Here is a 26,571-nt window from a genome sequence, read left to right as displayed (position 1 = left end):
TATTTCCTTAAAAAATAAATGTATTCTTGCCAATACTATATTGAAATTACTTATAAGATAGTGCCCAAAACATTACGTAGGGGTTGATATCCTCTACAGTTAACTATAATTTTTAGGTTTTACAGAAATGGTCACTTACACATGACAAGTTTAAGGGTTATGATTTATATTACAGTTGGCTTACATTTGGAGCTATTTGATAATTTATTTAAACCAGACTTTTATAATAAAAAAGGCAGTACTTTGATTACTCTGTAAGAATAGTCTTTTTTTTTTTTTTTTAAAGATTTTATTTATTTACTTGACAGAGATCACAAGTAGGCAGAGAGGCAGGCAGAGAGAGAGGGAGGAGGAAGCAGGCTCCCTGTGGAGCAGAGAGCCCGATGTGGGGTCGATCCCAGGACCCTGAGATCATGACCTGAGCCGAAAGCAGAGGCTTTAACCCACTGAGCCACCCAGGCGCCCCTCCATAAGAATAGACTTATTCTTTTAAATAATGCTTTCAAAACATTAAATGGTGCTGCATAAATTCTTTATTAAACCCAACAAGATACAGTCATTTAATATCTGCAGACTAATAATTTACAAGCATTAGGTACAAAATAAACATATTTACAAACCAGATACATTTTGATTATAATTTTAAATACAATTTTTAGAAAAGTCGCAATAAAATCTTAGATAAATGAGTTTTTCCTTAATCATTAAAAAACTCTTTTTTAAAAGCTTTCTCTGTAAAAGTAAAAACTATTCCATGCCTTATAGCAGGCAACTAGTATCTTTAATCTTGAGATATCTTTAAATAGAAATCCAGCTCAACTCAAGATCAACTCATTACTTCCCAAAGTCCCTGTAGGGTGAATCCATCCTTCAATTTCTCTATTGCAAGCCCCAGTTCTTCTGAAAATACAGGTTCACGATCTTGTTGCTTTTTGGGAGATAAGAGGATAAGATGGGAATAGAGAAGGTGGGCAAGGAAGAGGAAAAAAACAAAAAATAGGTTTCACATAAGTTTTGTGAATACTAAATGTTAGAATATAGAAAGTTTTTTTCAAATACTATAGATAAAATGTCCTTACCTTATTGCCATCAGCAAAATAAGCCTAGAAGACAAAGAAAATTCTATTTCACATACTTGACATGTAACAGGTCAGTGAACTAAGGAACAGGTAATTAATTTACAGAACAATTGTGTAACTAAATGTATTTTACATTCTGTTACTATATGTCTAATGGTCTTCTCACCTATCTTTACTATGGTAGTAGCAGATTTCACTTCTGTTAATCATTAGTAACAACTACAAGAGTTATGTTTTGAGCTCCAAAAAATGTATTTTGTAATTTAGTATACAATTAGCATTGTTAACTTGAAAGGAGATTAAAAGAATGACTTAGAAGCTATAAAATTTCATCCCTACTTTTGGTTTAGGAGAAGGTGCTGGCAAAACAAAACAAAGCAATCAGTGCTTCAATGTGTCAGCAAATGCTGTAGTTTATAATTAGATATTTTATACTAATTTCACACTTGTTTAAAAATATTTATTCCCAGAGCGGTATGCTGGTCAGATCCATACATTACACTATATATAAAGAATTAGTATTATTTTGGCTATGAAATCATATAAATTTGGAAATAGGAAAGCTCATAGTTCAAATATAGTTTTTAATATAATATACCAATAAGTTGAAAGGAAGTCAATCTTGTAAAGATTAATAATGAAAAATATATTTTACATTAATTAAATTAATTATTTAACCTGTTCTATTATTCTAAGGTATGAAAAATTTTTCACAGATCTGAAATCCTCTGAAAAATAGTGTTCTCAAACTATTTCCCAGTTTGGTAATTTATTTTTTTTTTTTAAGATTTTTTATTTATTTATTTGACAGACAGAGATCACAAGTAAGCAGAGAGGCAGGCAGAGAGAGAGGAGGAAGCAGGCTCCCTCCTGAGCAGAGAGCCCGATGTGGGGCTCGATCCCAGAACCCTGGGATCATGACCCGAGCCCAAGGCAGAGGCTTTAATTCACTGAGCCACCCAGGTACCCCCCAGTTTGGTAATTTAAAAGTAATTTCAAACAAAGAAAAAAATCCTTAACTTAAAAAAAAATTACTTTCTAACTCATGTTTAAGGTAACTCTCAAGTTTGGGACGCCTGGGTGGCTCAGTTGGTTGGACGACTGCCTTCGGCTCAGGTCATGATCCTGGAGTCCCGGGATCTAGTCCCGCATCGGGCTCCCGGCTCCACGGGGAGTCTGCTTCTCTCTCTGACCTTCTCCTCGCTCATGCTCTCTCTCACTGTCTCTCTCTCAAATAAATAAATAAAATCTTTAAAAAAAAAAAAAAGATAACTCTCAAGTTCTATGGTGTTTTATACACTTAAGCCATTACTTAAACATGACTGAGATTTTTAAAAAATCGTAAGAAATTTAGTAGCTCTTCTTTGTCATGCTCACCACAAAAGCGTCCGTGTGATCGTCAGAGTCTATTTCTACATCATCTTGAATCTGTTCAACTGTTAGAGCTTCAAGGGGCTGTGGCTAAAAATCAGTAGATATTAAAATGCATCAAGGAAAAAAAAATGCATCGAGGAGACAATATTAATTAAACAAATAGTTTTAATAAAATGTGCTGTGAGAATTGTAAATACTTGTAAATGGGTAAAACAATTGAAAACTATTCAAGTCTTAGAAAAATCACTGTATAATTTATATTCTACTAAAACTAACCTGAGTAATAAATCAGTTAAACCTAAGCTTTTAAATCTGAAGTCAGTATCATCAAAAGTATTAATATGACAAATTTATAAAAACTTAATATGGTACTTAGAGATAGCCTTAAAGAAAAACTCTCAATGGACTTAATCTGATTTTCTTTCACACAGTTTACAAAAACTAAGTTTGGATATAGCAAATTTTCAATTTTCTTCAAAACAGTCATTAAATAAAACTCGTAAAAAGTAAAAGAACTAAGAGTTGCATGGAATATTCCAATGGTAAAGCAGAATAAAATGTGGTACCAATATTAATTCTTTATTCAAATGTTTTAGTATTTTTGGTGTGTTAGGCACTATGCTAACACTACCACGTAAAAACTCCCTGTCCCTACCCACAAAATGTTTGTAATCTAGTGGAGGTGGAGAAAGAATAAAACACAATTACAGATAACTAAATATTAGGTTGGAACATATGAAATTACTATTTTTGTTAGTAAAAAATGATCAAATATTAGCATCATATGGTTAAACCTATGAATAGCAGTTGTAACGAATGTACTATCCATTATAAGAGAAAGGTTTAGAGATAGCACAACTTCTGGATTGTAAATCCCAGAAACTTTCATGAATAAAAGAATGACATGTAATCTAGGCCTTTTAGAATGAGGATGACTTCCATAGGTAGGATTAGGGGAAAAGGTATTTCTGCCAGAGGAGACCAGCATCAGCAAAGGAGAGAAACCACAGAATGTGGCTGAAGAATGATGAATAATCCAGTATGGTCAGAAGAGAAGAGTCCCGTGAGACAGAAGAAGCTATGCAGGGCTACTGTACTGAACAATCCCAAGGAGCATCATTCACACTGAAGTCTGTGTTTACTATGTTCTCATAGCTGAGCAGTACACAGCCTGCACAACCAGACACTGTGACTGTGCAGATAAGGTAGAAAATGTAGGCTGGTGTCCACTGAAATTCTTTAATACCAGCCCAAAGAATTCAGACTTTATCTATAGGTAACTGGTGGGAGGGTGTATAGGGTAGAAGTATAGTGCTCAACAAAAGTGACCTGATCTGCTAATCTGAGGATAGCCTCAAGTGTTTCAACTGCATTCAGAGTTGTGTGACAAGTTTTATGTACAAGTAACTTAACCTAGCTAAGCCTCCATCTTTATAACTGTGAGATAAGGATAATAATAATGTTATACTTCATAGTACTGTTGGGAGGACTAAATGAGATAGATGATGCATATGAAGCTCTTAGAACAGTGAATGGGAACAACAGGTGTTCAATGCAGTCATTCAACATCTATGAATATTCACTAAAGCGCCTATTATGTGCTAGTTCTAATTGCTGGAAATACAGGGTTAAAGACAGTAGATGAAAATCCCTGACTTTGTGGAGGTTATTTATAGTGGAGAAGACTTATGAGCGTTATCAAAAACAAAGCAAACAAGCAAACAGGGATAAGGAACAATAAAATGGTGGAGGCTGCTGTTTTAGATGGTGCTCAGGGAAGACCTCCCTGAAGAGGTGGCTTGGCATAGGGACTTACATGAGATGACAGAGTGGGTTATTATGGCCACTATTATTACAAACTAGGGGCCAAAAAAGGAAAGAAATGAAAGATAGAGAGAGAATGGGTAGGAGAACTAACATACTAAGTATCTCACATGCCAGGAATTTCATGGATATGATTAATAAGTTTGTGAGGCAGATGATCTTCATTTAAAAAAATGTTTTTAAAGATTTTATTTCTTCATTTGAGTGAGAGAGAGAGGGAGTGAGAGAGCATGAACGGGGGAAGGGCAGAGGGAGAGGGAGAAAGAGACTCCTTGCTGAGCAGGGAACCCGACACATGTCTCGATCCCAGGGCCCTGGGATCATGATCTCAGCTGAAGGCAGATGCTTAACCGACTGAACCACCTGGACACCCAGATTATCTTCATTTTATAATGAGAAAATTGAAGCTCAAATCTACCTGGAATCACAAATAAATGGTGAAATTGGGACTAAAGTCAGGTTTGCCATGTTCCAAAAACCAGGTATGTTCTACAATATTATTATGCAAGCAAGAGTAATAATGGTAATTGTGGTTTGAGCGAAAAGAAAGGGATAGGAAAAGGGAGGAGACATTCATGATTGAATGTATGAAATAAGACAATCAGGAAAATAAAAAATGAAATCTCTGAGGTTCTGAGCACAGCTGACTTTGCCAATGCTAAAAATAAATAAGTAGAAAATAAATAAATCTATCAGTAGGATGGTGCTTTTGAGAAAAATGATAGCATTTTAAGTATGCCACGTTTGAGATACTCAAGTCCCAGTGTATCTTACAGATTTGGAAAATTATTTACTTAATTAAATTACTATGACAAACTTTTAAATGAGAAATTCAGTTTATGTTGTTTGGAATGCTCATTTATAGTGAAGATATGCAAGAATATTTAGAACCATGGTCATCTGAGAGAATGTGTCAAGATCAAAATAAAGTGGGAGTCATCTACAGAAGTTTAAATTGAGGGGCTCCTGGGTGGCTCAGTCATTAAGCGTCTGCCTTCAGCTTGGGTCATGCTCCCGGAGTCCTGGGATCAAGCCCCGCATCGGGCTCCCTGCTCTGCAGGAAGCCTGCTTCTCCTTCTCCCTCTCCCTCTCCCCCTGCTTGTGTTTCCTCTCTCACTATGTCTCTCTCTGTCAAATAAATAAATAAAATATTAAAAAAAAAAGTATAGGTTGAGGAAACTGGAAGAGAGCTGATATTCCTGAAGAATATACAGAGAAGGCAGAATGAAAGAAATGCAAGTTGGGAGGAAAACAGAAAAGGATGATTAAAGATGTGAAAAACATGAGTGTATGTCTAATACAGTGTCAGCGACCCAAAGAGATGTTTCAGCTTGAAGGGAAGGGGGATATACAGAGAATATTGCAGGAAGAGAAAAAAACTAGCAAGGAGTGCTACCAGGCAACAAGGGTCTGTTTGAAGTCAGAGGGTGTGAATTTGAACTTAGCTGTCCAGCCCTACTTCCTGATCTTCTCTGGTCACATGCTGCAGTCCAAGAGCAGAAGAGATATAGATAATATATGTGCTGTGTGATAGGGCTCAACACGCTGAGCACCAGCAGGGACGCTGTTGAAAGAGTGGGTGGCAAGGGCACCATCATAGCGTACAGTGAGGGTGCCAGCAAAAGAACAGACAGCAAGGGAACCTGAGATAAAGGTGGTCGGTGAGGCTACCCGAGATAGAACCTCTGGCCAGAGTACCGCTGATAGAGCAGATAGAGTGGAGTGGCTGGTGAGGACACCAGTGACACACCAGATGACAAGTGTTCCAGCTGGAGAGGCTGAAGAGTAAAGTCAAAGGAGAGCTGAGGGACTTGGAGAACAGGGTGGGTTTGGTGTCTGTGAGGCCTGTAAGGTTTGCCCAAATGCTAATGGGAGGCAGAAGTGGAATAAAAATAAAACAGTGAGAGACTGAAGTCTGTCCACATCACAGGAGCCTTGCACACAGACACTTCTCTGGATAAGCTGCTTACCTAAAAGGGCAGGAATGAATGACGAAGCAGCCAGTGAGAAGATAGGTAGATGGCACAAATTAGTGTTGGCCAAGGGATCATGTTCTCTGAGCAGAGTCTGTATATCCATCATTTTAAACATAGTTCAAACTTAAATTGTTCACAATGTGTTTATATTCTTATTTTATAGATTGTGTGAAAGCAATTCAGCAAACTGTATTTTACATAGTGAACAAATTACCTTTTCTTCCATCTCATAATCCACTCCAAATATAGGACTGGCAGAATAGACTTTGTGAAGTGAATTGATTTCCTTAACTGATTCTTGTAGTTTTTCCACAGGATCTATTTTAAAGCCAAGAACATATCCTCCACTCTGTAAGAAAAAATAATGAAAAAACAAAAAACAAGCCTGAGGAATGGGTATTTATACTATATGATAAACCATACCCCATTGTCTAATGTTATTTCAGAGCCCCATACATAAATTGATTTTTAAAAAATTTTTGTAATGAAAAACTTAAAGAATATACAAAAATAGGGAAAAAAAAGGTACAGTAAGTGTCCATGTAGCCATCAACCAGCTTCAATAAGTAGCAATATATGGCCAACTCTCTTCCATCTTTAACCTCCCCTTTCCCCAAATCTCCTCCCCTTACCCACTTAGGATTATTTTGAAGCATATCCAGATATCACATCATTTCTATATACAAATATCAAAGATGAGATTTTCAGATTTAAGAAAATACACTATTGATTGTGAAGGCCAATGGAACTAAGTTTTTCTTGAGCTAGACCTTGAAAAGGAAAAGACCATATATCAGAAGAAAGGGAATGGTCCAACTGAGGCTAATTCCTTGAAGAATTAGGAAAGAAACCTTAACACGACAGGTTGTTGTTGAAAACTGTTAAAAAATTAAGTAGCAAAAAAAAAAAAATTAAGTAGCATACTGTAAATGGTGAAAGCATATGCTTTAGGTTGACAGCATATACTTTTGAGTTTAAATTCAGGTTTTACAACAAATTTGCCAGCTATATGATGCTGGGAAACATACTTTCCTTAGTCTTTTAAGCCTCAATTTTCTTTTTTTAAAATAAATTTATTTATTTATGTTCAGTTAGCTGACACATAGTACATCATTAGTTCTTTTTTTAATGGTCTTCTGTGTGTTTCCTTCCTTCCTTTTTTTTTTAAAAATTAACATATAATGCATTATTTGCTTCAAGGGTACAGGTCTGTGAATCATCAGTCTTAACACAATTCACAGCATTCACTATAGCACATACCCCCTCCAATGTTCATAACCCAGCCTCCCCACCCCTCAACAAGCCTCAGTTTGTTTCCTGAGATTAAGAGTCTCTTATGGTTTGTCTCCCTCCCAATTCCATCTTGTTTCACTTTTTCCCTCCTTACCCCCAACAACTCCCTGCCCTGCCTCTGAAATTCCCCATATCAGAGGGATCATATACATCATTAGTTTTTGATGTAGTGTTCAATGATCCATTAGTTGTGTCTAATACCCAGTGCTTATCACACCACATGTCCTCCTTCATACCCATCACCTGGCCACCCCATCCAAGCCTCAATTTTCTAACCATAAAACAGTTATCAACTTGTTATATTAAATAAAATAATGTACACATGATATTTGTACAGTTCCTGGAACATAGTAAGCACTCAGTAAATGGAAGCTACAAATCTGCAGGCCAGGGGAAAGGAGTGAGTAGACATTCATATTTACAGTTAGAATTTAGAAGAGCACTGATTTTACAAATAAGTATACGTTTTATTTAAATGTATTTCTGCAAAGATCTGGCCTAATGGGGCACAGGAATTATAATTAGATACAGTATAACCTGCATGTGTATGTATATTTGTATATATCTGTGTTTCTCATTGATATTCTTGTGAGTCAGTCAGACCTGAATCAAAACCTATCCCCACCAGTTACCAGTTGAGAGACTGTGGGCAAGGTTCCTAACTTCTCCAAGCCTCAGTTTCCTTGAATGTAAAATGGGGAAAAATAGTAACTGTATCATAGGGTTGTGTAAAAATTGAAGGAATGCATAAAAAATAGTGTCTTAACTCTGTCACTAAAAATAATAATCATAATGATAATAATGGTTATGTCTGTCCAACAAGGAAACATGAAACAATTTTTCCTATGAGTACAATTATTATACAACTTTAAACTCTATTCAACATGTTATAGCTAATATTCTTCTTGAATGTACACAGGTTACTTTATAAATAAAACAAAAAATATAGACTGTCACATAGTTTAAAAAATCTATTAAAGATTAATATGGATATATAATATCTTACCTGCTGAGAACTTTCTATGACAAGAGCTAAACCAAATTTTGAATCTCTAATCTTTATGGAACGCTAGATGTAAAATGGAAAAGAAGAAAATGCATATTTTTATTACCTGATAGTAGTGATTCTTTAGCACAAACAAATTTTTCAACTTCTACACAGTAACTGCTTTTCATAATCTAAAGAACAGAATTCTCCCTCTTTCCTTCATTATATTCCCAGAGAGATCAAGTAAATGAAAATGTTCTTACTAGAAATAGCCATCAGACTTTTAAGGAAATACGAAGGAGATGTATCTGAAGTATGCACAAATTATCTGACTCAAATATCCCCCACAATCAGGGAGTATACAAATTTTCTGAGTATTTTAAACCAAGGGCCAGCAATCTTTTAGTACTAGAGAGCCAGTGTTTTGAGTGGTTCCTAAGGCTGGGTTAGTTTTTAAAAGTCACATGAATATGACTGTCCTAGTGACAGACTGTGATGATATCAGATTGCAAGTTGTTTGGACAAAGCTGAATTCATTCCAGAGGCCATACTTGGGAACTGTATTCTTAAATAACAAAAAGCATCTATCTGAAGAATAAAAAGCACAAGGTTGTTTACTACTCAGTAATTTTGTAGTATAATAGAGATTAGGTCAGATGAGCTGTAACATATGTAAACCATATAAAACAGCAATGGACAATACAAACCCCAGTTTATCAAATACCTACGTAGATTCTATTATATCTTCCCAGCCACAATTATAAATTCTTGTATTTCTTTGGATGGCCAGAAATTTTTTTTTTTTCCTACCAGATTCTATGATTTTCTGTTTAATCTCTATCAGACTGAAACCTTGATGGCAGGCACTGTGTACTGGTTCATAATTCTCACAACTGTATTGCTGGCACCTAGCACAGCATAGGTGCTAAATACTTGGCAAATGAATGACCTGATATTCTAAAGAAACTCGCCTGGGTGGCTCAGTTGGTTAAGCGGCTGCCTTCGGCTCAGGTCATGATCCCAGCGTCCTGGGATCGAGTCCCACATCGGGCTCCTTGCTCGGCAGGGAGCCTGCTTCTCCCTCTGCCTCTAGCCTGCCACTCTGTCTGCCTGTGCTTGCGCTCTGTATCTCTCTCTCTCTCTCTCTCTCTAACAAATAAATAAAAATATTAAAAAAAAAAAAAAAAAGAAAAAATCAAACAATTCAGCAAACAATTGGCTTGGGAATAGTTAGCAAAGAATCATCCTTCTTGTAAACCAGGAAATCTTTTTAAAAATGACATCTTCCAGATATCGCATACATTGTGTCTATTCAATAAATATTTGTTAATGAAACTGCTCAGTATTAAGACTACTCATATCCCACAATAAGTGTAATTATCATAGGAAAATCACACAGGATTTTCATTAACTATTTTTATGTTCCATCTAATTTGCACTAGAGTCCTATAAGTAATTTCCTTATGTAAAATGAAATACTTCAGTTTATTGGAGTTTACTATTTGTTTCACTGAATCACATAGTAGCAGCAGCAGAAGAGATAAAAAGAACTACCTTTATTCTCAAAACAAATTGGTCTCAGATGCAGTTAGTTCCTGTTCTGGATTTTAACAGCTTTAGTTGAACTAAAGCTAAAATCATTATTACTGGGCACCTGGGTGGCTCAGTGGGTTAAGCCTCTGCCTTCAGCTTAGGTCATGATCTCAGAGTCCTGGGATCGAGCCCCGCATTATTGGGCTCTCTGCTTGGCAGGGAGCCTACTTCCTCCTCTCTCTCTCTCTCTGACTACTTGTGATCTCTCTCTGTCAAATAAAAAAATCTTTAAAAAAAATCATTATTACTAAAAACCATCTTAATTCCTTTCACCAAAACTGTAGTATGAATCCAGCTTATATTACATGTTGTATCTGAATACAGTGAAAACAATTCATTCACAGAATAAAAGAATTCCTCTGGCTTTAAAACCAAAGTGTCAAGAGAGCCAAAACAATGTGGGTGCATCAGTGCGCTGAAGCCAAGCAAAGAACCACTGTATACATGCCTCATGAAAAGATTATGGAAAACTGTAGTAGCTAATGTCCTCTGACTGGAATCTAAGAAGGACACATCTTAAAAAAAAAGAAAGAGAGAAAGAAATGAAGAAAAGAAAGAAAAAAAGAAAAGGAAAAGGAAGAAGAGAGATACATTTTAATCTGCATAGCAACTATTTTTTTTTTTAAAGATTTTATTTATTTACTGAACAGTGAGAGAGAAAACAAGCAAGAGGCAGCAGAGGGAGAGGGAGAAACAGGATCTGCATTAAGCAGAGAGCCCAATGTGAGGCTCGATTCCAAGACCCCGGGACTATGACCTGTGCTGAAGGCAGACGCTTAACTGACTTAGCCACCCAAGTGCCCCTGTATGGTGACTATTTAAAATTTTTAAGTCCAGTATATTTTTCCTCTTAATAGCAAGTTTATAATGGTGGGGCATCCCTTGAATATAAGTACTGTTGGGTCTTTTCTATGTTGAAACTGTAAATTATCAACATTTTAAAAGTCTGTTGTCAGCTATCCTGCCACCACTGAAAAAGAGGGAGACAATTCATCTAGTCTTGAAAGTTCCATTAACGAATGAATAGAAATTATTTATTCTGCATTAAAATAAGATCACCAAAATGCATGCACTTACAATTTGCAGATATGGTATGCTGACGTTAAAACTCTCGTTCATATTTGCATGCCACACGATTCTCACGTTGGTAATAAAAAAGGTTCCTAAATTTCCCTGTAAAAGACAGATACATGAGTGACCATTTGTTTGAATACTTACTCTTTATTTTCTAAATACTGGGATAATTCTAATTATCACAGTAGCAGAGTATCATGGAGAATCAATGACTTCATTATTCACTGGATCGAAGAACAATTAGCTGACTGAGGGCCTGGATTCTGAAGTTAGACTATAATCATTATGCCATCAGTACTTACCAGTTGCCTGACCATGGGCAAAAATTTGTTCTTGGTGCATTGTGTCAAATGTAAAGTGGAAATTTGATTAAATAACCCCTATAAATAAAGCCCTTATCACAATGCCTGACACATAGTAAGCATGCTGCAAGTGTTAGATCTTATTACAGCTATTATTCAAAATGTGGGATTAAGTTAAGACAAGGAAGTTGTGGTAAGAGAAAGACAAAACATATGTGATAACTTCCATTGGTCCACGAGAGATGCTTTATGGCTCTTCAACACTAACTATGAATCAAAACTGTTTTTCAATTATATGGCCCCTCAACATTTACTCATAATTACTCCAATATGGTAACTAAATGGTCTAAAAAAACTTTAATACTTAGTACATGACACCCAAATTAGCTACCTCTACTATTTATCCATATCATTATCTACCTCCATTTCTACCTCCTCCCCATCATATACTCCCAGAGGAATTTATTTTATATGTTGAGGTTGGGCATAAAATATTAACTTACAAACCCAAAACCTGGGATGACCAGGTTTGAAACAACAGAAAAGACCAACTATTTCTTAATTATAATTAAGTTAATAAACATATGTAAGTATATAGATTTCCCTCCTCTACTCTCAGCTTGCAAAAAATTGTTATACAAAAAATTTTAGCCCCCTTATTCCTGGCCAACATCCCATTAAACAGTACTAAGTCTAACTTTTAATGTCATTCTTTCCTCTTATTTTAGAAGAGAGCAACTTGCAAAACTCCTAAGGATTTTTTAAATAAAAGAACAGGAAGGCATATTTTATATTTAATAAACAGAAGTTAGGTTAACAATAACATTCCTATTTTTAGTAAAATATTTCTGATAATCCTGAGCATCTTAATTAATCAATTTAAAATGCCAGGTGTGGTGCTAAATGGCAAAGATTTAAATATGAACAGAGTAATTCTACTCCTACCCTTATAAAGCCTACAGTCTAATGCTGGGGAAGAGACAAGCTCTGTATTTTAGATCAGGAACAATTTAAAGCAGTAATTACGTACAGACTGCATAAGCAACACACAGAAGGAAGCCTTATAGAAAGCGACTTCGAAGCTATGACCTAAAGTAGGGATCTGTAAACTATGGTTTGTAGGACAAATCTGGCCTCTCGCCTCATTTTGTATGGCCCACGAGCCAAGAAGCCAAGTTTCTTGGCCCCACAAACCAAATTTTAGATTTTTAAATAGCTAGAAAAAAATCAAAAGAATAATAACTCATGATACGTGAATACTGTATGAAATTCAAATTTCAGGATCCATAACAAAGTTTTTTTGAAACATAGCCATGCTCATTTGTTGTCTATGGCTGGCTTCACACTACAATGGCAAGTCTGAGAAGTTATAACAGAAATGGTATGACCTGCAAAGCCTAAATTATTCACCATCTGGCCCGTCAGAGTAAAAAGCTTGCTGATTCCTGATGAGGACTTATTCAGATGTAGAGCTGGCTATTTACTACAGAACCATCATCAGAGTTTAAAACTAGAACTTTTCAAATGAGCAAAATTTATTTACAACTTAAGTTTATGATAAAATGTTTAGCAAGAAGTTCTTCATTCAAATGCTAAATTTACCCAGTGGTTATCAGTCTAACCAAAGAAACTATTCTTATGTAAGAGAAAATTTTTCTTTAGAAATTGATGTGTTACTTACTCCAACTTAGATGTTTTAAATGGTCATAACTTCAAGAGCAAATGAGAAGTCATGATAATGGATATAGGAATCACCAAATGAGTTATATGTTTAATTCCATAAGGATCAGATTTTCTTTTTTTTGAAGATTTTATTTTTTTATTATTATTTTTAAAAATTTTATTTATTTGACAGAGAGAGAGATCACAAGTAGGCAGAGAGGCAGGCAGAGAGAGAGGGAAGCACAGGCTCCCTGCTGAGCAGAGAGCCCGATGAGGGGCTCGATCCCAGGACCCCGAGATCATGACCTGAGCCGAAGGCAGAGGCTTAATACACTGACCCACCCAGGTACCCCTAAAGATTTTATTTTTAAGTAATCTCTACACCCAAACATGGGGTTTGAACTAACAACACTGAGTTGCATGCTCTTCCAACCAGCCAGCCATGCATCCCCAAAAGACCAGATTAAAAGTCTTCCATGACTGTCCACCTCATGACTATCCTCCATCAGTGTAAGTTATCAAGATGATGAGAGTAGTGTGGCATGAGGAGAAGAACATAGTTCTCAGATGAACTAGATGTGTGAAGTCACTTAATTCTTTGGGGCCTGAGTTTTTAATCGATAAGTGAATGGAGACTGAGCTAGATAATCTCTAAAGACCACTCTAGCTATAAGTTCTATGTACAACAAATGTTGCTAAAAAGAACATAAAAATATGAAAATCAGAAAATTATTTTATATGAAGAGCTTCAATACTAATTTATCAGGAGATATAATGCTGTATTTTAATAGAATTAAGTGAATATTCAAACTCAATGACAAATAGGAAAATGATTACCAAAGCACTGACCCAAAAGGTTCATTAGCTTTTTGCACAATACCTGATCACTGGATAAATTCCATACTCCATTGACTTTATCATATACATGTTCTTGTGGTAATAATCGTAGTTGCTTATTTTGAATTAGTGCACTTCTCAATTTAAAATCACGATACATTTTAGAAGTTTCATATGCTCTATAAAAAAAGAACAAAGACCAACCCAAACTGAAAATGTGGTTTTCCTAGGTTATGTTTACTTATCTACCAAAATATACAACTGTTAATACTTATGTATATCATTCAAATAATTATAACAAATTTAAAAATTTATTTTTCAATAAATTTTGGTGTCACAGTCTTTTATAGACTATCATTTTAGTGTAGTATTTACATATTTTATCTCAGTACCTGTTTTTAGAGGTCTAATTTTTTTTAAAGATTTTATTTATTTGACAGAGAGAGACACAGCGAGAGAAGGAGTAGAAAAGGGAGAAGCAGGCCTCCCGCCAAGCAGGGAGCCCTATGTGGGACTTGATCCCAGAACCCTGGGATCATGACCTGAGCTGAAGGCAGATGCTTAACAACTGAGCCACCCAGGTGCCCCTAGAGGTCTAATTTTTAAGACAACATGTATCATATAGCACATGAGAGGAAACATTTTCTCTTTAAGCTGAAAAACAATGCTTGCATATAATAGACTTGGAAATTATTTTTCCCTATCAAAATCCTTCTCTCCATTTCTGTTTTAGTCAAAGGCATCTTTTAGTCAAAGGCACAATTGGGAGTCCAGTTAATTTTCTCATTGTAACCGCAAACATGCTCATAGTTACCTCTATACAGAAAATTGGAATAAATCTGTACCAATCACAAAAGGGACCCTAGAACAGTGTGTATCCATGTGCAAGTGTTTGTATGTGTGTGTATACATTTATATATATATATTTTATATATATATAAAATCCCTCTTTGTTTTCTCTCCATGCCTTCCTATTGATAAATAATAAATACTGAAGAAAGTTCTGTATTCAAAACTTTCTTCAGGGACGCCTGGGTGGCTCAGTTGGTTGGACGACTGCCTTCGGCTCAGGTCATGATCCTGGAGTCCCGGGATCGAGTCCCGCATCGGGCTCGCAGCTCCATGGGGAGTCTGCTTCTTCCTCTGACCTTCTCCTCGCTCATGCTCTCTCTCTCACTGTCTCTCTCTCTCAAATGAATAAATAAAATCTTTAAAAAAAAAAAACTTTCTTCAGTATTTATTATTAGTTTTGATTAGTTTTTTTTAAAGATTTACTTATTTGAGAGAGAGCACACACAAGCAGGAGAGGGGCAGAGGGAGAGGAAGGAGGAGAGGAATAGAGAGAATCTCAAGCAGATTTCCTGATGAGTATGAAGCCCCATCATGGGGCTCAATCTCACAACCCTGAGCCAAAATCAAGACTCAGGATGCTTAACTGAGCCACCCAGGTGCCCCTGATTAGTTTTATTATAAGTTTTTGGATTAGTTTTATTATAACATTTGATTGATTATAATTTTACCCCACAAAATTCTAGGCTAATTTACTCATTTAATAAGACTAAAGAATTTTCTAAGCCTGAGTAACTTTAAATGTCATTTACATAAATCATAATATTCATTGTTAAACCTGTCATTTTAACTTTAATTGAGCTAATATATAAATTGTAAAAGAAGAAGATTTGAGCATTTGCCTATAAATCTTAATTTCCTTTAGTGCTATAATCATCGTTTAACCAGTGGACAAAATGGAAACTATTTATGCTGTGAGTTACTTGTGGGGAACACTTATTTTTATTCTATTGAAGAAAAACAGCTTATAAGCTCCTTTCATAATCCTCATCATATTATATTTCTAAGTAAAGTAAAATAAAGAGCTAAGGTTTAGAAATATGTCCAACACAAATGAAAAACATTCATAGTAGCTAAAAAGTGGAAACAATCCAAATGTGTATCAACAACTAGTAAGAAAACAAAATATGTTTACACAATGTAATACTATTTATCGAAAGAATGAAGTACTGATAGATGCTACAACATGGATGATCAGTGAAAACACTATGTAAGTGAAATAAGTCAGCTATAAAAGGTCACTATATTGTATGATTCCATTTATATTATAAGTCCCACATAGGCAGATCCATACAGAAAGAAAGAAAATCAGTAGTTGCCAGGAGCTATGAAGAGGACAGGATAGGGAAGGACTATGGGGACTACAGGGCTACAAGGGTTTCATTTTGGGGTGACAGAAATATTCCAGAATTTGTAGTGATGACAGCTACACAATCTTGTGAAAACTAAAACTATCAAACTGTAAACCTTATTTATTTTTAAAAAAGATTTATTTGAGAGAGAGCAGAGAGAGAGCACATGAGTGGAAGGGGTGTGGTGAGAGGGGCAGATGGAGAAGCAGGCTCTCCACTGAACAGGCAGCCAGATGCCGGACTCGATCCCAGGACTCTGGGATCACGAGCCAAAGGCAGACACTTAACCAACTGAGCCACCCAGACACCCCTCAAACTGTAAACATTAAAATAGTATTTTATACTATATGAATTACATCTCAAAAATTTATATGATTATATAGATTAGAAATCATCAACAAAATGAAAAATCAAGTAACTAGGAAACTAAGAAATAAATTTCAACATATATGACAGATGAGGGCATAATTAAAAAATTTATAATAGAAAACTATAAATAGCCAAAAAAGGGAGAAAAATGTCTCCATCACTAGTAATAAAGAAATGCAAATTTTAAAAAGTATATATACTTCTCTGTGTGAGCATAAATTTATGTATATGTATAATAGCCTGTCATCTTAGCCAAGCTTTTAAAAGATCATTGTACTTAAGGCTGGTTAAAAACAGAGAGCTAAGGTGCTCATTCAGCAGCACATATACTAAAACTGGAATGATAACGGAGATTAGCATAGACGCCACACAACGATGACATGCAAATTTGTGAAGTGTTCCCTATTTTCTGCAGTTCCCCAACTAATTGCCACCCTTTGTAGATTCACTCAGGAGAAATGATATGAGCACAATGTGCAGCACTGAATAATTAAATTGTGTTTTATTAGAAAAATATTCCTGCAAAGCAATTTATGATATGTGGACTAAGGCCGAGTTTCACCCGAAAAATTATGTGCTACATATCTTGTTTCTACATATCTTGGAAATGAGAAAATGTCAACTTGCATTTCCTTATAGAATTTAAAAAAAAAAAAAAAAGAGCAGGGCACCTTGGTGGCTCAGTTACTTAAGTAGCTGCCTTTGGCTCAGGTCATGACCCCGGGGTCCTGAGATAGAGCCCTGTGTTGGGCTCCTCATTCAGCAAGGAGTCTGCTTCTCTCTCTCTCTCTCTGTCCTCTGTGCTCTCACTCTCTCTCAAGTAAACAAATAAAATTTCAAAAAAAAAAAAAAAAAAAAAGGTAAGGTAGTGTAAAGAATTTAGCAAACAAATGAACAAACCGCCACAAAAGAAAACAAAACTCTTAAGGGAAAACACCCAGACATGCCTTCAACTGCTAGTAAAATAACCTTTTTTTTCCGCTAAGATTTACTTATTTATTTTAGAGAGAGAGAGAGAGAGAGAGAGCAGGGAGTGGGGGAGGGAGAGAAAGGGAGTGAGAAACTCACACTGACTCTGTACTGAGCACAGAGCCCTAGCTAGAGCTCATTCTTATAATCCTGAGATCAGGGCGCCTGGGTGGCTCAGTGGGTTAAGCCGCTGCCTTCGGCTCAGGTCATGATCTCAGGGTCCTGGGATCCAGTCCCGCATCGGGCTCTCTGCTCAGCAGGGAGCCTGCTTCCCTCTCTCTCTCTCTGCCTGCCTCTCCATCTACTTGTGATTTCTCTCTGTCAAATAAATAAATAAAATCTTTAAAAAAAAAAATTAATAATCCTGAGATCATGACCTGAGCCAAAACCAAGAGCTGGAGGCTTAACTAACTGAGCCATCCAGGTTCCCCTAAAATAATCTTTTTTAATTCATTAACTGAATTATCCAACTTTGTTATCTATATTGAATGAACTCTCTGTTTCACTATAACTAGCTTGGTAGCTAATTTAATAGAATCTTCAAGTAGAAATTTTTATGACTCTTCAGTAGTCTTATGTGTTTTAGAAATACTTTAAAAGTGCTTATTAAATGATAATGCAATATGTTCTTTTATATATCTTCAGGATACTCCAATTTTCTGAGCTTGGAGGAAGATGGTACCATACTTATACACTTTACCCTACAAACTTCTAAATCATTGATTGGCCTTAAAATTATTCAATATTCCATAAAGTATTATCATACCTGTGTACTGCAATCACAGAAGTAAAAAGTCTAGGACTTCCAGGAACCAAATTTGTAAATATAAACTCAAAACGAGTACTGTTACATTTTGTTAGTATATAAAGAGCTTCAGTTTGGCCTCGTAATTTCTGTAAGGACAAATTTATTTAAAAGTTCAGATTTCAAGAGCAATTTCTCATTAACAGTGAAAATAAGTCCAATCTCAAATATCTAATGCTTCTTCACTGTATATATTTCAATAAGATTTTTCAGACTTACAGAGTTAGCAGTCCTTGTTGTAATGCTCAATATGCAGTTGTAACCGATAGCTAAAATTCAAAAGCAAAGAATTTCAAGAACGTGATATAATAAACTGAAAGATAAAAACCTCCGTATATAGAACTTTAAGTTTTTTAAAAATTAAATATAAAGTACAACTTTAAAACATTTTAATATATTACTACAAATTTAAGTTAAATAATTAAAAGAACAAGTAAATTCTGCTTCTTTGCAAACATTCTTAGCTTCTCTAAAACCTATATATTATTATTTACTGAACACCTTAGCACCAATACCTCTAGAGAAAAAGTCTAGCAGGACAATCTAAAATAATTTTTAAAAATAAGTAAAACAAAATATAACACAATGGAAGGTTGCACTTTTTTTTTTTAAAGATTTTATTTATTTATTTGAGAGAGAGACAGTGAGAGAGAGCATGAGCAAGGAGAAGGTTAGAGGGAGAAGCAGACTCCCCATGGAGCTGGGGGCCCGATGCGGGACTCGATCCCAGGACTCCGGGATCATGACCTGAGCCGAAGGCAGTCGTCCAACCAACTGAGTCACCCACGCATCTGGGAAGGTTGCACTTTTATTAGAATTTAGATCTCCCTTCTACTGGATTAGTTGAAACAGGTCACAGGAAGTTGTCAAAGATATGCAAAGAACAAAACCATTCAGTGTAAAAGCACTAATCTCGTGTGTGTCCAAGAGACAAAATGGACTGATAAACCTTTCTTTGCAAAATGGTACAGTCTGTGGTTAGTCTAGGATTGCTAAAATTTTTTTTTAATCAATTTTTCTTCATATTTCATGGTACAGCTTTTTTGGTTATCAAAAGCCACTGTGCAAGTTCATCTGACAAAGTTTTTTTTTTTTTCCTTAGTGTTCTCTAACAAAGATACTTACAAAGATTGACTCTGGGTAATGCCAAAGAATGCCAGATAATTCTTAAATTTGTTACTAAGAGTCTACCTAAAAGCAAACAGACAAAAAAGTAGGTTACCTTAAGTAAGAACCCATTTTTGCAGTAGAGAGAGATAGGCATGAAACCTCTTGCTCAGGAAGAACAGTAACCCCCACAGATGTTCTCAGACATTTATCAACTGAACATGTTTACTGCTCTTATATATCCAGTATAAGGCATATAATGCACGACTCAGAATCCCAGAGAAACAAAATCTGATAGTTACAGACGGGATACATGTCTTCAATGCCAATAGCTTGGTTTGACTCAAATTAATAGAGAGAACTGTGTACTGGATTTTTGTCTTTGTGGAAGCTGTTCTGGAATTCTGGCAGGTCATATGTGCACAACTGAGAATGAGTATGGGATGGTATAATCACAAAGCCATTTGGTGAAATCACACTACTCAAAGGACTTTCATATATATACTAATATCTTAACAGTTCTCATTTATATGAGCCACACTTATACTTTTTCTCTTTTTTTGCAATAAGCAAAAAATTTTTTGCTCATATGAAGTTATGGCCAAGCTGAAGTCTCCTTAAGGCCTTATGTTTTTCATTCCTAACCTCAGACTGATGTTCTTACACTGACATACAGAGTTAGATAAACTTCATTTCTCAAAGTGTATCTTATGAAACAGTAGTACCCATAAATGCTCTAGAAAAAAAAAGTCAAGTAAATCTGAGCATAGTAAACTATGTGTCTTACAGATTTATGATACAATTAACATACTAGCATAGCTTTGTGATAATCTTGAATAAAACTCATTAACATTTCTTCAACAAATTATAACCATAGAATTTTTTAAAAAAGATTTTATGTATTTATTTGATAGAAAGAGACAGACAATAAGAGATGACATACAAGCAGGGGGAGAGGGAGAAGCAGGCTTCCTGTTGAGCAGGGAGCCTGATGCGGGGCTGGAGCTCCATATGGGACTCCATCCCAGAACCCTGGTATCATGACCTGAGTTGAAGCAGATGCTTAATGACTGATCCACCCAGGCATTCCCCACCCCACCAGCGAATTCTACTGATGAGTCATCTATAGCCAGGTAATACTTCTTCCTCCCTGAAAACCCTGAGAGTATCCAAAATCAGAGAAACTAAGCTTGTATGAATGCTAGGGTAAGATGGGATAAGGCTGTTACCAAAATAAAGGAAGGTGTTCTCAAGAGAAACTGTAGAACATAGTATGTTTGACAAAAAGTAAATAACCCAGCATTTCAAGACTATAAGATTCACTCAAGACATAGAAGAGTAGACCTGGAATCTATCAGTTGGGGTCAAATGGACAACAGATGGCACATTCAAATCAGAATAACTGAGGTTTATTTATAAAAGGACTTATAAATAAGTCACTTATTAGAAAGGTATGGGTGGGGTGTCAGGAACCATAAGTGAGTGCTGCAAACCTGTTACCACCCCAGGCCCAGTGGGACAAGGATAGGGAACAGTTAAGCAAATGTGGAAGTCCTGCATGGCTAAATACCTTGAGAAGAAAGAACTGGGGGAATAAATATCCAGACCAAACTCTCCTGACCCCCTTTGATCTTCTGGCTTGGCTTTTCCAACCCAAAGCTAGAGTGTACAAGTAGCCCCTCGACGTGGTCTATACAACTCATTTTCCCTGGGCAAGGGGGAAAGGGTGATGGGTGCTGGACCTGGAAGGACAAATGTAGGCCAGTGGCACAAGCAAGAAAGATTATGGACAAACTATTCTGTTATTATAGATACATTGATTTATGTTTTCCTTACACCATTTCATGTAACTAACATTATGTCTCCACAACTGGGCTATAAGCCTAGGATATCTTTTGATTCTTTTTGATATTTGTCTATTAGAAGATTCCAGGAAGAATTATGGAGTGGTAAATAAAGCCACTGACCAACTCTAATGACCTATTTTTCTGATCTTGGTACATTTCCTATAAATCTCTAGCATTCTTAGGTTGCCTCTTTCTTGCTGAAAGGCCCCATCCTATTGCTACAAACCCAGTGTCCTAGGCATGGACTTGTCTCTCTCTGTGTTTTCAAACACCAAAATATAATTGTCTCTGTTTTTCCTAATCTCAAACACTGAAATATGGCTGTTTCTTTCCCGTACAGCTTCAGTGCAAAGCTAAAATGATAATTTCCTGTCAGGGTGCTTAAAGCTGAAATGGATTAAAAGTGCTAATCTTTTGGGGGTATTTATAGTTTTAACATGGGTCTCCTGAACTTAATGAATGCCTTAATTCAGCAATTTTCAAACTGCTGCAAAGGAGAGGAAGAAGGCTAAAAGGCAGGACTCCCCTTCTTTTTTCTACCTTCTTATTTACCAGAAGCTCTATACCCACCTGTAAATTTCATTTTCTGAGGAATGTTTCTGAGGCAAGTATACATACAGTTATTTTTATGAATAGGAAGATTTCAGGCACTCACTGTGATGGACACTTCTGGCCAGGGAGGTGTTTTGCCCTCTCTATTCCAAAGTGCTAGTATAAGATTCTGCACTCAAAGAATACCCAATGAACCAAAAAATGTTCTGTTACCCACATTCTCTGTGTCGAATGACAGCTGGACTGTCACATAAGAGTTCCTGCCAGTCTATATGAGAACCACCAAATTTTCTCTTGGCTTCCTTAAGTTAATTTAGGTTTGTCAAGATCCAAGTACCTAGAGATGATTATTCCACCCTCGAAGGCTCAAAGGCACAAGCTAAGACTTCTTGTTTGCTGCTAAACCTTCATACCTCACTCTCACCTGGGCCTGATACTAGGAATCACTTCATAAATGTGATCTAAGCATTCTTTTAAGGATGGACCCTTGCCATTGACAGGATATGCCTATTGCTGGTGGTGATGATAGGTGCCCTTCACAGGGAAGAAAGGCCCGCAACTAAGTGCTGCTTACATTACACCCCAGAGCCGACCAGAGGAAAGACCCAGAAAGCAAGTGGCTGCTTGAAAGGCTGCAGTGAGCCCATTCTCCCAATAAAGTTTACTGTGTAGCCTCTAGGATTTACTGATCCTTCTTACCTAAAAGAGGTTTTTTACTATTTACTTTTACTTTTTTACTATTTACTCTTCTCTTCAATAATAGGTTTATGACCCATCCTCCTAAACCTCCCTTTCTCTAAAAGACCTTTTCAGAGATACTAGACTGCCCACTCATCCCCTATTTTTTTACACCCAAAACAACAGTAGTGATGCTTACAAGAACTGGTCACTGGATGCTAGTTTTATGTACAGCTGTTATATGCAGCCTGGACTTTTCAAAGTTCCAGCCTTTGGGGAATTTGGTTTGGGGGGACTTTAGAGTCCAACTCTGGCTGTTCCTCAGTGACATACACAGGTGTCTCACAAGACTTTTCACTGCTTAACCTGCACTAGACTTAACAGTACAGCACTAAATTTGCTCTCCACATGTCCATCTCCAGGTGTCAGTCTCAAGGGATCATGAATTACTCTTGGATTTCTTAAAAGGAAGCATGGCTCCAGATAGCACAGCTATGACCTACTTACGTTCCATAACCTCATATTCTTTTCCTGGGGAGGCAGATTCAAAAGTCAGAACTATCCCATGCCCCTTACAAACAGGGATCCTGGAGTTTTAACAGTTATGTTGGAGAAAGCTGATATCAAAACTGAGACTTACTGAAGGGACCAAACTTCTGAGGAAGAACCTGTATTCCCTGGCTAAAGGTTTTTTTTTTTTTTTTTTTAAAGATTTTATTTACTTATTTGACACAAGAGAGAGAGATCACAAGTAGGCAGAGAGGCAGGCAAAGAGGGAGGGGGAAGCAGGCTCCCCTGCCTCATGTGGGGCTTGATCCCATGACCATGGGATCATGACCTGAGCCAAAGGCAGAAGCTTAACCCACTGAGCCACCCAGGTGGCCCTGGCTAAAGGTTTAATACCCATCTTTCTCCTGTTTAAGTCTGAGAAAATTCTTATGTGGATTTAACTCTTTTACTGTCACAATTACATTTCTTTTATATCTTACTCTCCAGTTAATATGATTTAACATTTGGAAATCAAACCAGAAATATAAAACATATTAGGAAATATACTCACCTCTATCCCCATTATTTCCTTTGGTGTCTTCAATTGAATCTAAACAATCAATAAGGACTTCTCCAGGTCTTGTTTTCATTTGTCTAAAATAAATATCGAGGCTTTAATAGCTACAACCATACCCACTTACAATCTAGTTAGGGAGAGAAGAGACATATGCATATAAAACAACCATCAGTATAAATGATACAGTACCAAACGCTCATGCATTTGAAAATAGGGGCTTAAGAACTTTAAGAGTCTGGAGACCCGTGGAGCCTGGAGTAATCAGGGACATGTAGAAAAGCCAGAAGTAGGAGAGGTAGGATTTGGAGAAATGAGAGAGAGAGGGAGGAGAGTGGTTAAAGACCAGAAAAAAGAAATAATATATAGAATGTGGAAAGATGGGCCTAGCTAGGGAAGAAGATCCATGTTAAGAGGTAGTAAGAAATACATGCCACTACCTCTGAATGTTTAGTCAGATAGGTATGGGCCTTATCCTGTGGACAATGGAAAACCCTCAGAGGTTTCTGAGTAGACGAAAGAGGTTAGGCAGTTACGGAAGGAGCAAGTTAAAGCATCATTAGGAATCGGTAAACAATTAGATACAGGGAATAAAAGGAAATAAAGAGGCAAGAATAGTTTGCTGTCAGACAGAATGCATTCCAGAGTGTCCCCAAACAAACAGAACCTAGTAGAATATGTGGTAGGAAATTCTAACACATTCTCCATACAGCTGACCCAATTACCTACTCAAAATACAGATATGATCATAATATAACTTTTCTGCCTAAGAATCTTCCATGTCATCCCACTGCCACAAAAATTATGTCCAAAATCCTGCGCTAAACATTTTATAATCTGGCTAATCTACCTGTTTGTTCCTCCATCCTCCACTTGCAGACTTTGCCTTCCAGCCAATGCCGTTTGTACTTCCAAGACTTTGCTCCCAGTGTTTTGTTTTCTTTTTTTTTTTCTGGAATACTCTCCTGTCTACCATGACAAGGCCTTGTCTAGTCTTCAGGGTTGAACACAAATATTATTTCTTCTTCAAGGCATTCTCCAGGCAAAATGAACCATTCTGTTCCTATGATACCCCAGCTTTTTGTTCATTTTTTTTCCAGGATGGATATTTATCACATTTTAAAAAAATAGTTGTCTGTGTGTATCTCCTGCACTAAAATGGGTGGCAGGTAATCATTTTCTATTATTTTTGTATCTCTAGCTATCAGCATAGTACCTAGAACATAATAAGCATTTGATAAATGTTCAAGAAAATGGAAGTGTTCATGAAATGGACCTTTGCTTGGTTTAAGAACCCTCCGAGAATAATAGAAAAAGTCATAGAATGTGTGCAGTCTGTAACCATTGTTTATAAATTCCCTTCCCTCACAACTTCTTAAAGGATCTAAGACCCTGTTAGTTTTAGATACCAAGCCACAACTAAGCCTGGGAAATTATTTCATTTTCTAAGGTTTTGGTCATGATAGGGAATCATAGGAAGTGGCTAAGAGCTTCATACCATTAACCCGAGAAGCATCACAGTCTTCCAACAGTTAATTTCTCAATGGGCATTTCACCCCTGGTCTTTGGGTAGGAAGGTTTTAAGTATTTTTTCTTTAAAGCATGACATTAAAAAACAAAAACAAAAAAACCCAGGGTTTCTGTTGAGAGGTTCCAGAAAGTAGCTCCTTCCTCCCACTGGCGATTTAAATGAATGGCAAGATGGAAGCTTATCATGGAAACCAAGTTCTCAAGAGGTTAGCCATTATGGGAAATGCTTATTCCCACCTCCTTTGTTTTACAAAGAGACTCGAGCTTAAAATGGCGAGGCCTAAGGGTCTACTATATGTGTCGCTATTCCAGACCTAATTTCAGAACCCTGGTCTCCTCTGAGTCCCTTCCAAACGTCCCCCATCACAGAAGAGGAGCACTCCCAAGCTCACTTGGGTGTACTGAACGCCCAAGTCCTAGATGTTCCCGGACGTACTTGGGCTCAGTTTCCCGCTAGGTGCCCGGGACCCCCTTTCTCTGCCTGGAATTCTCTTTCCCCAGATCTCTGAAACGGTTTCATCCAGATGAATTCCCTCAATGGCCAAGCCAATCTGGGATCTCCCGGGGACCACAGGCTCAAACCTCCTCCCGCTCTCGCGAGGGCCGTGAGCTGTGGGGGCGCAGCCTCCTCTAGAAACCGCGCCGCGGCGCCCTCTATAGGCCCTAGGAGCGACTCACTGCGAGGAGACGTCGAAGCGGACATCCCGGTCCTCCCAAAGCGCGTCCAGCACCGACATGGTGACCGAGGCCCAACACGGGCACTCTCCACGGCGGTGGAGGCCGAGTGGCGTCTCACTGGCTCCCAGGCAACGGACCGCCTCTGTCACGACGTCTACGGCGGGCGCCGAGATCCAAGCTTCCTGAGGTAGAGTGCGCGCTCTCCGCCCCCGCCCCGCCGCCGCGTCGAGTTGTTAAGCGGATTTGAGGCTCCAGGCGGGGTTGGGCAGCCCCGGCCCAGGAGCTTGTGCTTGACCTCTGAATGACTTTCCGGGCCTCCAAACAGACATTCTTAAGCCATTCCACCCTCTTCCCCCATTTTGCTACAGTCAAGAAATTTAAACTTAAAAACTCTTAATTCTTTACCTGGCCCCGCCAGATCTGGTCCTGCCCACCTGTCCGACCTCTTGCTAACCCGATCTTTCTGTGTACATTCCAGCTAGGCGCGCGGGGGGTGGGGTGGGGGGCTTTCTCTGCCAAGAATTCTCTTTCCCAGATCTCTGCATGACCTGGCCTCTGTCACTTAAGTCTCAGCTCAGATGTCGACAGAGGCTGTCCCTGATCTTTCTTTCACCCCTACATACGCCGAGCACCCGGAGGGCAGGACTTGATCTATCTAGTTTGCTTTGAACAGTAGCTGGTGCAGAGTAGGCACTGGAAAACTTTTCAAATGAATTAAAATGCCTTCCTTCCCTCAACTTATGACAATTCTTTAAAGTAGTGGTTTTTAA

At 37.4% G+C, this 26,571-nt stretch overlaps 1 protein-coding gene and 1 non-coding gene across 5 annotated transcripts; one reads left to right on the top strand and one right to left on the bottom strand.

The window, feature by feature from the left end:
- Positions 1-489: 489 nt before the first annotated feature.
- Positions 490-26,330, bottom strand: BBS5 (Bardet-Biedl syndrome 5). 4 transcript variants are annotated; one of them, XM_032355871.1, is made up of 12 exons: positions 25,802-26,330; positions 23,591-23,723; positions 19,472-19,537; positions 18,566-18,615; positions 18,308-18,435; positions 14,046-14,181; positions 11,205-11,300; positions 8,553-8,615; positions 6,468-6,602; positions 2,457-2,540; positions 1,080-1,103; positions 490-928 (listed from the first exon to the last, which is right to left on the bottom strand). In XM_032355871.1, exons 2-12 carry the CDS (start codon positions 23,667-23,669, stop codon positions 827-829), a joined length of 963 nt encoding a protein of 320 aa, XP_032211762.1. In that variant the 5' UTR covers positions 23,670-23,723; positions 25,802-26,330; the 3' UTR covers positions 490-826. The 4 variants fall into 4 exon arrangements, with proteins under 4 accessions (XP_032211762.1, XP_032211760.1, XP_032211761.1 ...); XM_032355869.1 differs by having other exon boundaries at positions 23,591-23,673; positions 25,802-26,317; XM_032355870.1 differs by lacking the exon at positions 25,802-26,330 and adding an exon at positions 25,095-25,791 and having other exon boundaries at positions 23,591-23,675.
- Positions 16,879-16,982, top strand: LOC116597990. Its single transcript, XR_004288902.1, has one exon. It is a non-coding gene; the product is annotated as a U6 spliceosomal RNA (small nuclear RNA).
- Positions 26,331-26,571: the final 241 nt, after the last annotated feature.

This window comes from Mustela erminea, chromosome 8 (assembly GCF_009829155.1).
Source record: "Mustela erminea isolate mMusErm1 chromosome 8, mMusErm1.Pri, whole genome shotgun sequence".
Classification (NCBI taxonomy): Eukaryota; Metazoa; Chordata; class Mammalia; order Carnivora; family Mustelidae; genus Mustela; species Mustela erminea.
The sequence above is the reverse complement of the archived record's forward strand: the minus strand, read 5'-3'. Positions and strand labels throughout refer to the sequence as shown.